Consider the following 14742-nt stretch of genomic DNA (forward strand, 5'->3'; position numbering starts at 1 on the left):
GGTTTGTATATGGGGGCTGCATGTCTGCTGGTTTGTACAGAGGGGGGGTTACAATGGAGGGAGAATGAATGAGCACAGGCAGTACATAGGCGCACAGGCAGTACATAGGCGCACAGGCAGTACATAGGCGCACAGGCAGTACATAGGCGCACAGGCAGTACATAGGCGCACAGGCAGTACATAGGCGCACAGGCAGTACATAGGCGCACAGGCAGTACATAGGCGCACAGGCAGTACATAGGCGCACAGGCAGTACATAGGAGCACAGGCAGTATATAGGAGCACAGGCAGTATATAGGCGCACAGGCAGTATATAGGCGCACAGGCAGTACATAGGCGCACAGGCAGTATATAGGCGCACAGGCAGTATATAGGCGCACAGGCAGTACATAGGAGCACAGGCAGTACATAGGCGCACAGGCAGTATATAGGCGCACAGGCAGTACATAGGAGCACAGGCAGTATATAGAAGCACAGGCAGTATATAGGCGCACAGGCAGTACATAGGCGCACAGGCAGTATATAGGAGCACAGGCAGTATATAGGAGCACAGGCAGTATATAGGAGCACAGGCAGTATATAGGAGCACAGGCAGTATATAGGCGCACAGGCAGTACATAGGAGCACAGGCAGTATATAGGCGCACAGGCAGTATATAGGAGCACAGGCAGTATATAGGCGCACAGGCAGTACATAGGCGCACAGCCCTGTACACGGCGCCATCACTGTACCTGACCAGCTCCGCGCAGTAGGCAGCAGATGCCGCAGCCTGGCCGCTCTTGCCCCGGGAGCTGCACGGAATCAGGTGTGAACGGGAGCGCAGCGCGGCTCTCAGAGCCATGACAATGTCACCCGGGGAGCAGGGGGCGTGGCCCGATCCTCGCCGCCTATTGGCGGAAAAGTTTAGAGCTTGGAATCACTGCGTCATCGTCCCGCGCCGGTGTTGTGATCACGTGAGCGCTGGTGACGTAGTCGGGCAGGCGCCGGGCAGGTTTATACGGCCGCTGATAATTCCGGTATATCGTCGGTAAAAAGTGAGTGGTCAGCGGAGAGGGAGGAGCGAGGCGAGGCGGCAACTTTATTTCTGCGTGTCCGTTCACACATGGTGTTTTCCCATTCATTGTCCGGGGCTGACACCGCTGCAGTCTCGTTTCCTGCCTGTCAGCCTGAGTGCTGTCACGGGTCCGGTGTTGTGCGCGCCCTCAGCTTTGTGTTTAACCCCTTCCTTCTGGGGTCATTTTTATTTTTTATTCATTTATCTACTTTATTTTTTTTCCTCCAAGAGCAGTAACTTTTTATGTTTCCGTGCACATAGTCGCGTGCGGGTTTGTGTTTGGTTTTTTCTTTGTTTGTTTTTTGTGGGACAAGTCGTAGTTTTGAAGGGCACCATTCATTTTATCTGACAATGAACTGAAAAATGGGGGAAACATGTTCTCAAGTGCGGTGAAATGGTTCAATGAAGCGCAGCGCCGCCATTGTTGGCATCCTCCGACTCAGGGCGACGGTGGCGGCTCCTGCCCTGGTCGGCGCTCTATAGCTTAGTGGCTGCAATCATTTAGTTTTCTGTTAAAGAAAAAAACAACAAATGACTTGTGTCCATATTTGTATATTTTGTTGTTGGAGCTGTTTTGTGTGTGGTGATTTAATGTTTTTATTCCTTCCATTTTCAGTACATGTGATGTTTAGATCGCTGTGTGCGCTCCCTTTTTTGCCCTTCGCAATATTTAGCATACGGGTTAAATAGTTATTCCATTTTCATAGATTGCAAATTTATGGACATGGTGATAAATATTTTTTTTATCTTCAACACGGAAAAGGGGGTAATTCAAACTATATATATATATATATATATATATATTAATATTATACTGGATGGTGGCCCATTCTAACGCATCGGGTATTCTAGAATATGCATGTCCACGTAGTATATTGCCCAGTGACGTAGCATACAGCACAGAGCCACGCAGTATATTGCACAGCGATGTAGTATACAGCAGAGGTGTCAAACTGCATTCCTCGAGGGCCGCCAACAGGTCATGTTTTCAGGATTTCCTTAGCATTCCACAAGGTGCTGGAATTATTCTGTGCAGGTGATTAAATTATCACCTGTGCAATACAAGGAAATCCTGAAAACATGACCTGTTGGCGGCCCTCGAGGAATGCAGTTTGACACCTCTGGTATACAGCACAGAGCCATGTAGTATATTGCCCAGCCACGTATTTCACAGGTTAAAAAATAAACATACTCACCTTCCGATCCGAGGGCCCCTTGTAGTTTTAACATACTCACCCTACTTGTAGTTCTGTCGCCTGTGCGAGGTACAGGCGGCAGCTTCCGGTCCCAGCCTGCTCGCCCAGGCGCGCAGGGCCTGTGATGACGTCACGGTAGGTCCTGCTCACGCAGGCGAGCAGGGCCTATGATGACGTCGCGGTCACATGACCATGACGTCACGGCAGGTCCATCTGCCAGACCATCCGTGCCAACGGAACGTGGCAGTTGCATCGCGAGGAGCGGGAAAGGCGGCGTAGGTGAGTATCTAATCATTTTTTTTTATTATTATTATTTTTAACATTAGATGTTTTTACTATTGGCGCTGCATAGGCCTCGTCAATAGTAAAAAACTTGGTCACACAGGGTTAATAGCAGCGGTAACTGAGTGCGTTACCTGCGGCATAACGCGGTCCGTTACCGCCGGCATTAACCCTGTGTGAGCGGAGGGGAGTATGCGGGCGCCGGGCAGTGAGTGTAGGGAGTAAGGAGCGGCCATTTTCTTCCGGACTGTGCGTGTCGCTGATTGGTCGCGGTAGCCGTGACAGGCAGCTGGCGAGACCAATCAGCGAACGAATAACCGTTACAGACAGAAAAACGGAAGTGACCCTTAGACAATTATATAGTAGAGTGCTGAGGTTTATTATTATTAATTTTATTTTTTTTAATCTCTGTAATTTTCACTCTTCTTAGGGGAGTTGAGCTTTGTTCTGTGGCTAGGCTCCATAACATTGCAGAGATAATGGCGACAAGCTCCATCTATAAGGCCCCCAGCTTCTTTAGCTCCACTTAAATGCTGCTGTCAGAGATGGACAGTTGCACTTAAAGGGAAACTATCACCATGAGAAGGCAGTCCAATATGCTTCATGGAGCTGAGCGGATTGATATATAGCTTTGTGAGAAAAGATTCATTCTAACTCATGGTTTAATCACTTAAACTTCTCTTTCTGGAATCTTTGGTCCAGTGAGCGGTCCGATCAGTGATTGACAGCTTTCTTTGTATAAACAGTGCAACAAACTGACCAAATTCTCCTTTATCATATACAGACTAAGACCACATTCACATGTTCAGTTTTTTACATTAGTTGTAAGCCAAAACCAGGTGAGGGACAATCGGAGGAAAAGTATAATAGAAACACGTGACCACTTCTGTATTTATCACCCACTCCTGGTTTGGGCTTACAAATACTGATGTAAAATACTGACCAAATACTGATACTGTGACCATGGTCTTATGCTAAAGTGCAGTCGTTCCTCTCCACTGTTTAAAGTCTAAATTATATAATAAACGACATAAACCACATCCTGTCTGTTATAGTTTATTTTATGATTATATTTCAATCTTTTACAGTAACCTCAGAATATATCCCTAGTCAATATTCATCGTATTCACTACAGTGAATTAAGGACACAGACTGTGGTGCAGTCTATATGCTCCAAGCAGAGGAGGCATGTAGAAGCGGAGGCGCTGTTTGACGATCTGAGGTCTGCACCTGCAGTGTTGTTTCAGGGGCACGCCCTCGAGGTGCTTGAGGAAGGGGGTGTACCCCCGAAACGTCACCGCAGGTGCAGACCTCTGATCGTCAGCCATCGTCTCTGCTTCCACATACCTGCAGTTGCCTGGAGCAGTTGGACTGGTCGCACCGAAGTCTGTGATCTTTACTCACTATGGTGAATATTCTGAATATATTCTGAATTTAATGTAAAAGATTGAAATATAACAGACTGGGTTTATGCTGTTGGTTATATAGTTTAACTTTCTTTGTATCCAGTGATAACTGTCAGTCACTGATAGGTCTACCCACTAGACCGAAAATCCCAGAAAGACTAGAGGATTCAATGATTAAAGCACAAGTAATTCCGAATCTTTTCTCCCAAAATTGTACAGTATATCAATCTGCTCTACAACATGGCACCTGTATTTTCATGGTGGTAGGATCCCTTTAAGTGGTTGAAAGCAGCGATCACAGCTAGCTCTTCTTCTTATCTGAGAGAACAGCGGATCTTATTTGGCAGTGCAGTGTTTGATATCTGCATAAAACTTCTGTTTCTTACTAGATACCACTGACCAAATGAAAAAGAAAAATGCAGCAAGCGAAAAGCAGCTGGCGAAGAAGATGAGTGCCGAGGCGGCAGACAGGGAGGCGGCCACTTCCAGCCGCCCGTGCACCCCGCCACAGACGTCCTGGTTTGAATTCTTGCTGGATGTTTCTTTGCTGGAGTCTCATCTTGAGAAGCATTCGCCAGGTATTCATGTGTGATTCCTCTTACTGCAGTTCTCCATGGAAGCATACTTTTTCCTAAAGCAAACGCTTGAATGATACAACACTGCAAAGAGTTGTGCAAGAGCCTGGTCTAGCAGCTATGTAGATAGTCCGTGGTCACCGGACCGGAGCACTAGGAGAACTACATCATTGTCACCTTTCCTGACTAGTAGGCTCGATGCGACATCATGTGTGCGTAGTACCACAGCATTGTGACACTGCAGGGCCTACTACTCAGAAGAGGCACCAGGGATGTCAGCAGGTAGTAGGAGGTTCGCAGGGCCATGTTCCAGCAACCACTGACTAATAGCGTGGCTGCTGGATTATTGTTCTGAAAATCTTTTTGCTCAACTGTATTATTCATGCAACTAAATCTAGAACATTGATTACAACACACAAGCTCAGACACAAAAATCCTTAGAAAATTTTACATCACAGACTTGCAAGTATTCTGCAAAATGTGTTAGCAACACTTGGGTGTGCTATAATTTGCTTTAGGGTTCATGCACACAACGTTTAAATCAGACAAGTGCTATCTGTGGTTTTGACAGGTAGTACCTGTACCCATGTTATTCTATAGGGTTGTGCAAATATCTGTTTGTTTTTTCAAGTGGTTCGAGGAAAAAATTGGTGAACTGTCCTATTTTGATCTGAGTGTCGGATCAAAATCAACAATGCAAGACTATGAGTCCATGGAAAACATTGGACTATATTCAGGTGACATTTGAATTTGGTCTGATTTTCATGGACTGACTGATTGGAGAATTTTTTTTTCTCCACCTCCTAAGAAAAACTGATTTCACTCTGATCAGATTTTGATTAGCGTAACCAGACCGTTTTTCTCAGATGTCGAGAAAGAAGTTGTTTTGCAGATTTCACCCTTTTGAGTCAAAAAATCATAAAATAGAAATGCTGCAAATCTAAAAGAAATCTCTACATGGTTTTTGTGGATTTGAAGAGCCCATTTTACATGGATTATATTGTACTATTTTGCGGAATCCATAGCTAAAAGCTGCAACAAATCCCTCATGGCTGAAGATGGATTTATGCTCATGCTTCAAAACTTTTCTTAGCCACTATGGGGTAATCATTTACCTGACTATCTTCAAAGAAAAATGTGTGGGTTATTTCAGAGTACTTTTGGCACACCCTTAAAAAAGAAACAGGACTTAAGGTTGAGTTCACCCAGGCGTATTTCACGGACCTCCATGCCCAGACTGATGGTTCTCCTGCCTCAAGCTTATAGCCTCATTTGTCTATCTATAAAGACGTAAGCTCGGGTCTGAGACCGACGGGCATTGCAGTCCGTATATGGACCTTGAAATACCGTCTCGGGTACCTGGCTGTCTTCTGTGTAAACCTGCCTTGGCCTCTTATTCACCTGTTTTATGTTCCCATCAGATCCTCCTCCTGTCCAGCTTATTATCCAGTTTCTGGAGCAGGCTTCCAAGCCGACTGTGAATGAGCAGAATCAGGTGCAGCCTCCCACTGACAACAAGAGGAATCGGACCCTCAAACTTCTGGCTCTAAAAGTGGCCGCTCACTTAAAATGGGATTTAGATGTGCTTGAGAAATGGTAGGTATACATGCAGGAATTATGCTCTGTGCACCTAGGTCAGTTTCACATGTCTGCAATTCACAGATGTCTGACCTTGATGTTCATGCTGGCCATGGGTTTCCTCACCTGAACCCTAACATGAATACAACAGCCTCATAAATGCTTATGTGGCTTTTCAGTTCAGGTCTGAAGACCCCCAGATTCAGACCTTGCATGCCAGGCTGGTGAAACCTGCCTGATATTATTATGGAATATTTATACCTATTATGTATAATGTATTTCATGGCATGGATAAGGTTTCTCTCTCTTTGTCCTTTCTTTATGTACTAGTTTATCCGTTCCTGTCCTTAATATGCTGCTGAACGAGTTACTCTGCATCAGTAAAGTACCACCTGGAACCAAGCACGTAGACCTGGACCTCACAAGCCTGCCTCCAACTACAGCCATGGCTGTCATGTTGTACAACAGATGGTAAGGAGCATTATACCATCCATCCTCTTCCCTCCCTTGTGGTGACAAGCTTGTACAAGTAATAATCCATTTAGATGGCACATTTTGACCTGTTCATGAGCATAGATTGTCAATCTATGAGTTGATCAGTTGTTTACTGGAAATCACAGGCATGGTGCAAGCTTCTTTGTAAAAACATAAAGTGGCTGCAGCGTGTGAATGCAGCCTTACACAGGATGACGAATTACTGATGAGGGCAGAACAATTGTTAATAGGATTTTTCTGTCTACATACATCGTTGTCAGCTGCACATCCTATGATTACACTGGATGATATGCTGTGTGTGTATATATATGTGTGTGTATGTATATCTATCTATCTAAAATCTCCTATTCATCTGACAAGAGTGTGATCGACGGCGGCATGTTTACATGGGCTGATAGTTGGAAGTAAGCATTCTTGTGAAAATCGTCTTCTCTGATTGTCAACTTCTTTAAATGCACCTCTAGTCATTGCGATCCTCAGCAGAGCTTTGCGATTTGGATATTTCCCACACGGGGCACTTATTGGGCTTTACAATAGCCCAAACATATTCAGCCTGCTGCTCAAAGGATTTGTGTCTTGTAGACATCTCTAATAGTGATGAGTGAACGTGCTCAGGTGCTAACAGAGTGTCTTCAGCATGCTCGAATAATATGTTCGAGTCCCCGCAGCTGCAAGTCTCGCGGCTGTTCGACAGCCACAACACATGAAAAGATTGCCTAACAGCTGCAAGACATGCAGCCACGGGAACTGGAACATATTATTTAAGCACGCCAAAGACACTCGGTTAGCACCCAAGCATGGCGGATAACACCTTATACCAGCACATTCGCTCATCACGATTCTCTAACTCTCCTTGCTTGTTATTGCCAGAGGAAGCCATATCTGACCATACCTTTTGCCTCCTCTGCCTTATTGCTTGCCTTCTTACTCTGTAATGCATAGACTGTCTGCTTCACAAAAAAGTAAATTCCATAAAAATATTGTCAGATTAACTCATTTTCTGTGTTCACTATTAAGGAAGTGCTCTCGCATGGACTGCCCCGACCATGTGTGCTCTTTTGGGATGTTCAGAATGATACCTCAGTGTATGATTATTTTGCTTCCTATAGTCACACACACCAATGTATTTTCACTATAATTATTGTAAGATTCCCAGATGAGTGTTACGATGTTAGCCTAAATCTGTAATTTGTGTATTGGCAGCACTGTCTTTACCTGACTTGATATCTTCAGACATTTTCTGTCCAACAGGGCGATCCGGACCATTGTGCAGAGCAGCTTTCCTGTAAAGCCAATTAAGCAAGGTCCTCTGCAGCCCAATGTGTAAGTCCGAGGTGATCTCTATGCTTATCCTATCATCTATGGCTTTATGGTGAGGGAACGTCTGGTGGCCACTCAAAAGCCACATAGCAATTGGGTCACATTTACACAATGATTGCAGCATGAGTGCAAACATACCTATAGGTGCCCATAGGCAAAGGTCTTTTTTTCCTTCCCTCGTTTTATTTATTTATTTTATTTATTTAATTTCCCCCTTCTCAAATAGAGGCATCCAGTACAGTATACTGCCCAATGTTGTGGTTCTTCTTCTGTCGGAATTATATGTCTGGAAATCCTCCCAGCTTTCACGTAATATGCAGTTCCCCAGTATATTTATTGCTTGACTTATAAATTAAATGTTTTGTTTATTTTGACAGAATGAATCAAATGCAACAAGAAAAGGAGCTGACTGAGAATATACTGAAAGTGGTAGGTGCATCATTGCTCAGCGATACCACAGCCTGGAATCTATATTGCTTTGCTCAGAATGCGGTGTTTGCATATTATTACCAGCAGAGGGCAGTGCCGTCCCATCCCAGGGTCTCGCTGGTTGTAGTGTGTACGGGATCTCGCAGGCCTCAGGTGCTGGAGACCTTTTTACCTGCACTGATACTATAAACTATAAGGAGAGAGAACCTCATCATGGCTTTAACTCGCTGAGTATTCTCAAGTTTGAAAATGATATGCTCTCCATGAGATGGGGCAACTTTCCAGCCGCAGGAGCCCACCAAACCCTGAAGAGCCCCGTGTGAATGTAGGAGAATCATGCGCACTAGCACTTGGGAATACCCCTATAACTGAGGATCCATAGGTCAGCGTGCTGTAATACAGGGAGACTGTAACTTTTTTTTTAATTTATTTATTTTTTCTCATTTCTTCTCTTTATTTATGACCACAGATCACATCAGAGTTAAATATTCTGAGACAGAGTCTGTAAAAACTGTGCTAAATCTTTAATGAAGCCCAGTTGCAAAAACATATTTTTAGCTACAAATACTTGCATTTAATGAAAATAAATAAATAAATGGACCTCCCTCGTAATAGAAGACCAGCTTACAAGTTTGTAGATTATCATGTTGCATTTGTATATCTGTAGCTTTTTGCCACTGCCTTCATTATGCGTTTCTTGATTTTAGAATATCTGCTTCTCTAAAACTACATTGTGAACCCTCTTTGTCTCTATAGCTGAAGGAACAAGCCGAGGACTCTATCACTGTGCTGGAGGAAGCCATTAAACTACAGAAAGCCTTCTACATTCACACTATGAGGACTCTGGACCTACTGGCAGCTGAACCTGGTGCTGTGAATGGTGAAACTGAGAATTCTACTGCTGGGCTGATGATCAGTTCTGATGAAGTCCAGTGCCAGGTACTGATGACCTCGCACTTCATGGTGCTTTTTAGGTTTGCAGAATGTTACTGTGAACTTCCTGGGATATTTTATTTTTATGTGACAGTTGTCTGATAGTTTATAGCAGTCGGCGTACATGCAGCACACGTCCGAGGAACGTTTTCCTAAATGTCAGTGGCTTTTCCCTTCATCATTAGAAACATTTTCTGCTATTCATTATGGTTTTCATTCCATTCTTTAGGTGTGCTATGATCTTGGAGCTTTTTACTTCCAACAAGGACCTACAAACCCAGTGAATTATGAAAAAGCCAGAGACCATTTTTTTAACACCAAACAGCTGAATGCAAAGGTAGTTCTAGTTTTTCCACACAATAAAATGCAATTATCCATCGTGGCAATTTGTCTTGGGTCTGACCTGATATCCATTTTCCTGCTTCACAGATTGGAGAAGTTTCCACTCACTGCTCCATTGATGAGGACAGACTGTCCGGTTATTGCCAGGCTTGCAGCGTTCTTGTACCTTCCAATGTGGCTGCTGTGCAGTCATCCACATACGGTCAGATCCATAAGTTCATGAAGACTGGAAACTACCAGGTATCTTGGGGGTCATCATTTATGAGAGAAACTAGTGGCTTGCTTGATGGTCATTCATTTTAGCAGCTGACCACTTGTTAGGTTTTCTGGGGGATTTTTGCCAAGTAGTTACACTGACGTTAACATGCAAGGTATTCATTCCTCATTTAGTAGTGTGATTCTTATTTCACAATGGTTACGTACTGCGTACACAATGGGGGATATTTATATCAATGCAATTATTAAAGAAGAAGAAAATGCGCTGAAACTTCAAGAAAAAAGAAAGTCAAGCACCTACCTGCAAAAGTGGTTGTTTCTGCAGCTGGCAGACAAATTACTTCAGGTCTTATTCAGAGGAACAGGACAATCGCTAATTTTTGTATATATATACCCAAAGTGTCTCACAATAGCTTTGCTTTATGCAGTCCTAAGGAATTTTGCTAGCAGTAATGCAAGTTTTTTTTCCTGATTTCTGTATATTACATATGTTTGGTTTTTTTTGTTTGTTTTTTTTCTTCTAAAGGGGATATTGAAGATCTTCTATGATGATAATTTCCATGGTAATTTACCAGACCAGTTCCGACAGTCGGTGCTGAGGGAGCTCTTCCAGAAAGTGCAGCAAGGGTAGGTGCAGATATCTTCTGTGATTGCTGTTCGATACAGAAGAGGGACAAATGCATTCATACTGCAAGGACGACTGACCAATCATTTCATTTTCTTTGACCCAGATGCTTGTGTCTATTTCATATGAACCAGTTAGCCGAGGTATGCTTTCAATGCGCAAGTAGGCCCAGAATAACCCGATACTAATAACGCAAATAACTAAAAAGGTTTCACTATATTGATCTGGAAAACAATAGGTTCGAGGATGATATGGAGCTGTGGCTTCTCTAACGTTCCACCATCTGCGGCCAGTGACTGGCTGCATTAGTCAGGTGACTTGAGCAACGCATCATCACAAAACATGCAACTCAAAGTCACTTGACCGCTGCAGCTAATCACAAGCCGCAGTGATCCTGTTGATTGTGGAACATAAGCAAATATAACAGTGATATATATTTTGCTCGGACACCCCTTTTAGAGGTTGTAGCGTTTCAGACAGTGTTCTACTCCGACTGTAGTTTATAACAAACAAAAAAAACCAATGAGTCTCCACCCCCGCCCATGATGTCTGGCATTGGCTGCTGTGCTGACGGCGCATTGACAGTGCGGCAGTAAATCAGTGAGTTCAGCGGCTGCTTTTGTAGACAGAGCTCTTGAGCTCACTGGTTGGCTGCTATATGGTGAACTAGATGTCAACGCTGCAGCCTATGGCGGGGGGGAAACATATATATATATATATATATATATCAAACAAAAAAAGAAGAAGAGTCTGCTGTCCCCCCTGCTCACATGAGCTTCGGCTCCATCGACTCCGGCTATGAGTTCATGTTTTAGATTGCATTAATAAAGGACGTTGTCTACTGAAGATCGGTGAGTGCCCTCAATTTTCTTACACATAGACAATATATATATATCTGAAATGGGATAACGCCTTCCGCTTTTGAGGCCAAAATTCAGACATTTGATTACCAACTGCAATGCATAGACTGCCTACTGCTCTCCTAACTCAGACTTGCCGGTCTCATATATACTTATGAGGCTGTCAGGTTCCCGTCAGGAGACCCCCAGTCTGTATTTAGACCGTGATACACAGACATCTGGATTCTACAGAAGTGTCCGCTTGTATTATACAAGGTCATTGTTTCTGCTTAGAATTCTATTTGTATAACTATGGACATGATGGACATATGCTAAAGTATAATTTTACGCATTTCTCCCCAGCAATGATGCTCTGATTGAAGTCTGCTATAAAATCTGCGCTTGTAGCACAGTCCGTGACATCCTCCGGGGTGGGACCGTAACTGTGCAGTTCCATCAGCTCTTCATGAAACCTAGCAAAGAAAAAATAGATTATCTTCTCGAGGTATGATGTGTTATTGAACACAAGTCTTTTGATCTACTGTAGTTCTATAGCTTAAAGAGGTGTTTCCAGAATCGGAGGTTACCTCCTGCGATCCAGAGGACCGGCCTCTGCAGCGCTTTAGTGTTCTGGTGTCTTACGGATATTGTAAAGTGATCTCTGCCAGGGATGGGTTCCCCTAAATCTCAGACATGCACTTTTACTTTTTTACAGTAATTCTGAGCACAGGTTACTTCTGGCTTGGTGGGTTATACTAGGACCTTATATATGTGAGCTCTATCTCTTTGATGGGGAGGAAATGCTACTGAGAACATAAACCTGAAGTGAACGAGCATCCGACATGCTGTTATATTGCTTTGTGTTTTAGGTTTGTTCCAGGTCTCTAAAGGTAGAAGAAGCCTCAGAGTCTGAAAGGCGAACTATGGCATCATTTTTAAAGTAAGTTCTTTGATCACCACGAAGATGGAATCGTAAACCATGTTGTTGTTTTTTTGTTTTTTTTTTGTAGCTGGCACTGACTTGGAAAACTCGCTTACAATGGAAAATTGCAACTATGTGCCATTTACCATAATCTGATTTCTTCTCTACCATCTTTTTTGTTTTGTTTTTTGTTTGTTTGTTTTTGGTTTTTTTACTACAAAATGATTTTATGGAGTTATAAACATAACAATAAAGAAAGTACCAGATAACATAAGAACAGTGATGTTTACATAAAAACAAAAAGTCACGTTATCATACAGCATATGAAGAGCGCATTTACTTCCAATCTTGGCTATAAATGAAAACTACCTCTTAACCCAACCTGCTTATTTTCACCCCAACAACCCACCACTCTTGTTTGTACATACAAATAAGGACTAATTTTTCAGTGTTCAAGAATAGAAAACTTGTTTTTCCGGCGGTACAAGGATTTTTCCAAGGATAAACATATTAAAGGTCACATCCTTAGCCAATGCTTCAGATACCACAGTTGGGCATTTAATCCATTCTGCCCACTGCTTCCCGAATTTGGCTATGACACCCATCTTAATGTAAACTTTTGTCCCCAATAAAATAGTAGTATTTAGGCACTGGACAACTTCCCCTATTGTAGGCGGAGTGTTGGACAGCCAATGTTTTAGCAATAGACTTTTTTGTGTGATATATATATTTTTTTTTTCCTATGGCCAGTTGTAATAACTCTCGTCCTCCTACTTCTTCCTCTTCTGCCTTAGTCAAGTACTTTGCATGTTCGTCCTGTAACAGCAAACTTCCCTCAGGTCAGTCCTCTCCGCTCTGTCAGGCCTGCAGCAACCCGATTGTCCCCACCGCCCAGGATCCCCCGGCCGATCCCCCCCTCCCGTGAGTGATACCCCCATCCCAGGCTGGGCCTCCTCTCTGTCACAGTCTGTGGCCGATCTAACATGGGTGTCTCAAACTTTGGTGTCTGTGCTGGATCGATTACCTCTGCAGACCCCCGCAGTAGCCAGCGGGTCGCAGGAGCCTCCGTCCGAGACCTCCTTGATAAGCCGCAAAAGGTCCAGACAGGAACGACAGTCTGAGTCCTCGTCTCGCTCCATCTCGCCACACGGTCCTCCTATGCGGTCGGCTTCCTCCCGATCCTCCTCCCCTGAGTCAGGCGAGGCGTTCTCTGATGCGCCCTCGGAGGATATTTCGGAGCTGGATTCTAACCAAATCGCCACCATGAGGGATATGGTTCAGAATCTCATTGGAGCTATAAACCAAACCTGTGGCATCTAGGATCCCTCTACGGAACCCGCAGATCAGGCAGTTTCGTTTAGACGGGCTAAACTAGCTTCCAAGTTTTTTTTGCTCCTCATCCTGAATTCGAGGAAATCATGAACAGAGAAAGAGAGAACCCGACCAGACGTTTACAGAGGTGAAAACGCCTTGGTGTTTTGTATCCTTTTTCTCCAGAACTTACCGCCAATTGGACGTTCTCTCCCTCGGTGGATCCCCCGGTTTCCAGGCTGTCCACCAACACGGTGCTTCCACTGTCCGGCGGAGCATCTCTGAAGGATTCTAACAATAGAGTTATAGAATCCTTTGCGAAGTCCGCATTTGAAGCGGCTGCAGCTGCTCTATGCCCAGCCTTTGCTGCCACTTGGGTTTCGAAATCCATTTCCAAATGGGCCAAAGAACTCCGCCGAGATATCCTGGACGGGGCGCCTCCCGTGCAGCTGGCGGAGCTTGCCAACCAGATTTCCCATGCTGGTGAATACCTGGTCTCCGCCTCTCTTAATGCCGCGTCCTGTGCGGCTCAGGCGTCCAGCAATGCTGTTGCCATCCGCCGGACCGTTTGGCTCAAGGCCTGGCAGGCGGACTTATCTTCCAAAAAGTCCCTTACCAGTCTGCCCTTTCAGGGCTTGCGTCTCTTTGATTCCAAGCTGGACCAAATCATTAAGAACCCCACCGGGGGTACAAGTTCCCTTCTCCCGCAGGCTAAGCCTCGTCGTCCTCCTCCTAGATGGCAATTTCGGTCCTTTCGGCCTTTTCGTCGCTTTGCGGCATCAAACTCCTTTTCCCAGCAGCAACAGAAGCCACAGGCGCGTCAAGAGAAGACAGATCCTTTAGGCCCACTCCGTCCTGGCGTCCTCGCTATTCCCAGGGTAGATCCTCCAGGTCCAGGACTGGAAGATCCACCTCGGCATGACTCTTGGCAAGACCCCAGCCCACCTCCCAGGCTGGGCGGCCGTCTTCTCTTCTTCAGGGACGTCTGGTTCTCCTCAGTAGAGGACGCATGGGTCAGGGAAGTTGTATCCTAGGGATACAAGATAGAGTTCGTTTCCCGACCCCGGGATCGTTTCTTCGAATCCCGACCTCCAAGAGATCCCGCTCTAGTTCCGGGTTTCTTCGCAGCCATCGCTTCTCTTCTCAAAGCTGGGGTAATCGTTCCCGTCCCAGAAAAAGAACGGTTCACAGGTTTCTATTCAAACCTTTTTGTGGTACC

The 14742-nt window shown here is 44.7% G+C and overlaps 2 protein-coding genes across 5 annotated transcripts in view; one reads left to right on the top strand and one right to left on the bottom strand.

Moving 5' to 3' along the window:
* The window catches only part of NDUFAF6 (NADH:ubiquinone oxidoreductase complex assembly factor 6), a 66808-nt gene extending 65845 nt beyond the window's left edge, over positions 1-963 (bottom strand). The window contains exon 1 of one of the 4 annotated variants that reach the window (XR_013217068.1): positions 732-922. Coding sequence is in view for 3 of the 4 variants with exons in the window: in XM_077270940.1 (XP_077127055.1) it covers positions 732-841 (110 nt within the window). In the remaining variant the exon portion in view is untranslated. Of the gene's footprint in view, positions 1-731 lie in introns of all 4 variants that reach the window. The other 3 variants (XM_077270940.1, XM_077270943.1, XM_077270941.1) reach the window with 3 other exon arrangements.
* The window catches only part of INTS8 (integrator complex subunit 8), an 83710-nt gene continuing 69890 nt past the window's right edge, over positions 923-14742 (top strand). The window contains exons 1-12 of the mRNA XM_077270937.1: positions 923-1034; positions 4328-4516; positions 5935-6109; positions 6422-6562; positions 7838-7909; positions 8284-8335; positions 9092-9274; positions 9498-9605; positions 9698-9850; positions 10353-10453; positions 11654-11795; positions 12160-12230. Of these exons, the coding sequence (XP_077127052.1) occupies positions 4342-4516; positions 5935-6109; positions 6422-6562; positions 7838-7909; positions 8284-8335; positions 9092-9274; positions 9498-9605; positions 9698-9850; positions 10353-10453; positions 11654-11795; positions 12160-12230 (1373 nt within the window). The 5' untranslated portion in view covers positions 923-1034; positions 4328-4341. The remainder of the gene's footprint in view (positions 1035-4327; positions 4517-5934; positions 6110-6421; positions 6563-7837; positions 7910-8283; positions 8336-9091; positions 9275-9497; positions 9606-9697; positions 9851-10352; positions 10454-11653; positions 11796-12159; positions 12231-14742) is intronic.

Source organism: Ranitomeya variabilis, chromosome 6, assembly GCF_051348905.1.
Source record: "Ranitomeya variabilis isolate aRanVar5 chromosome 6, aRanVar5.hap1, whole genome shotgun sequence".
Taxonomy (NCBI): domain Eukaryota; kingdom Metazoa; phylum Chordata; class Amphibia; order Anura; family Dendrobatidae; genus Ranitomeya; species Ranitomeya variabilis.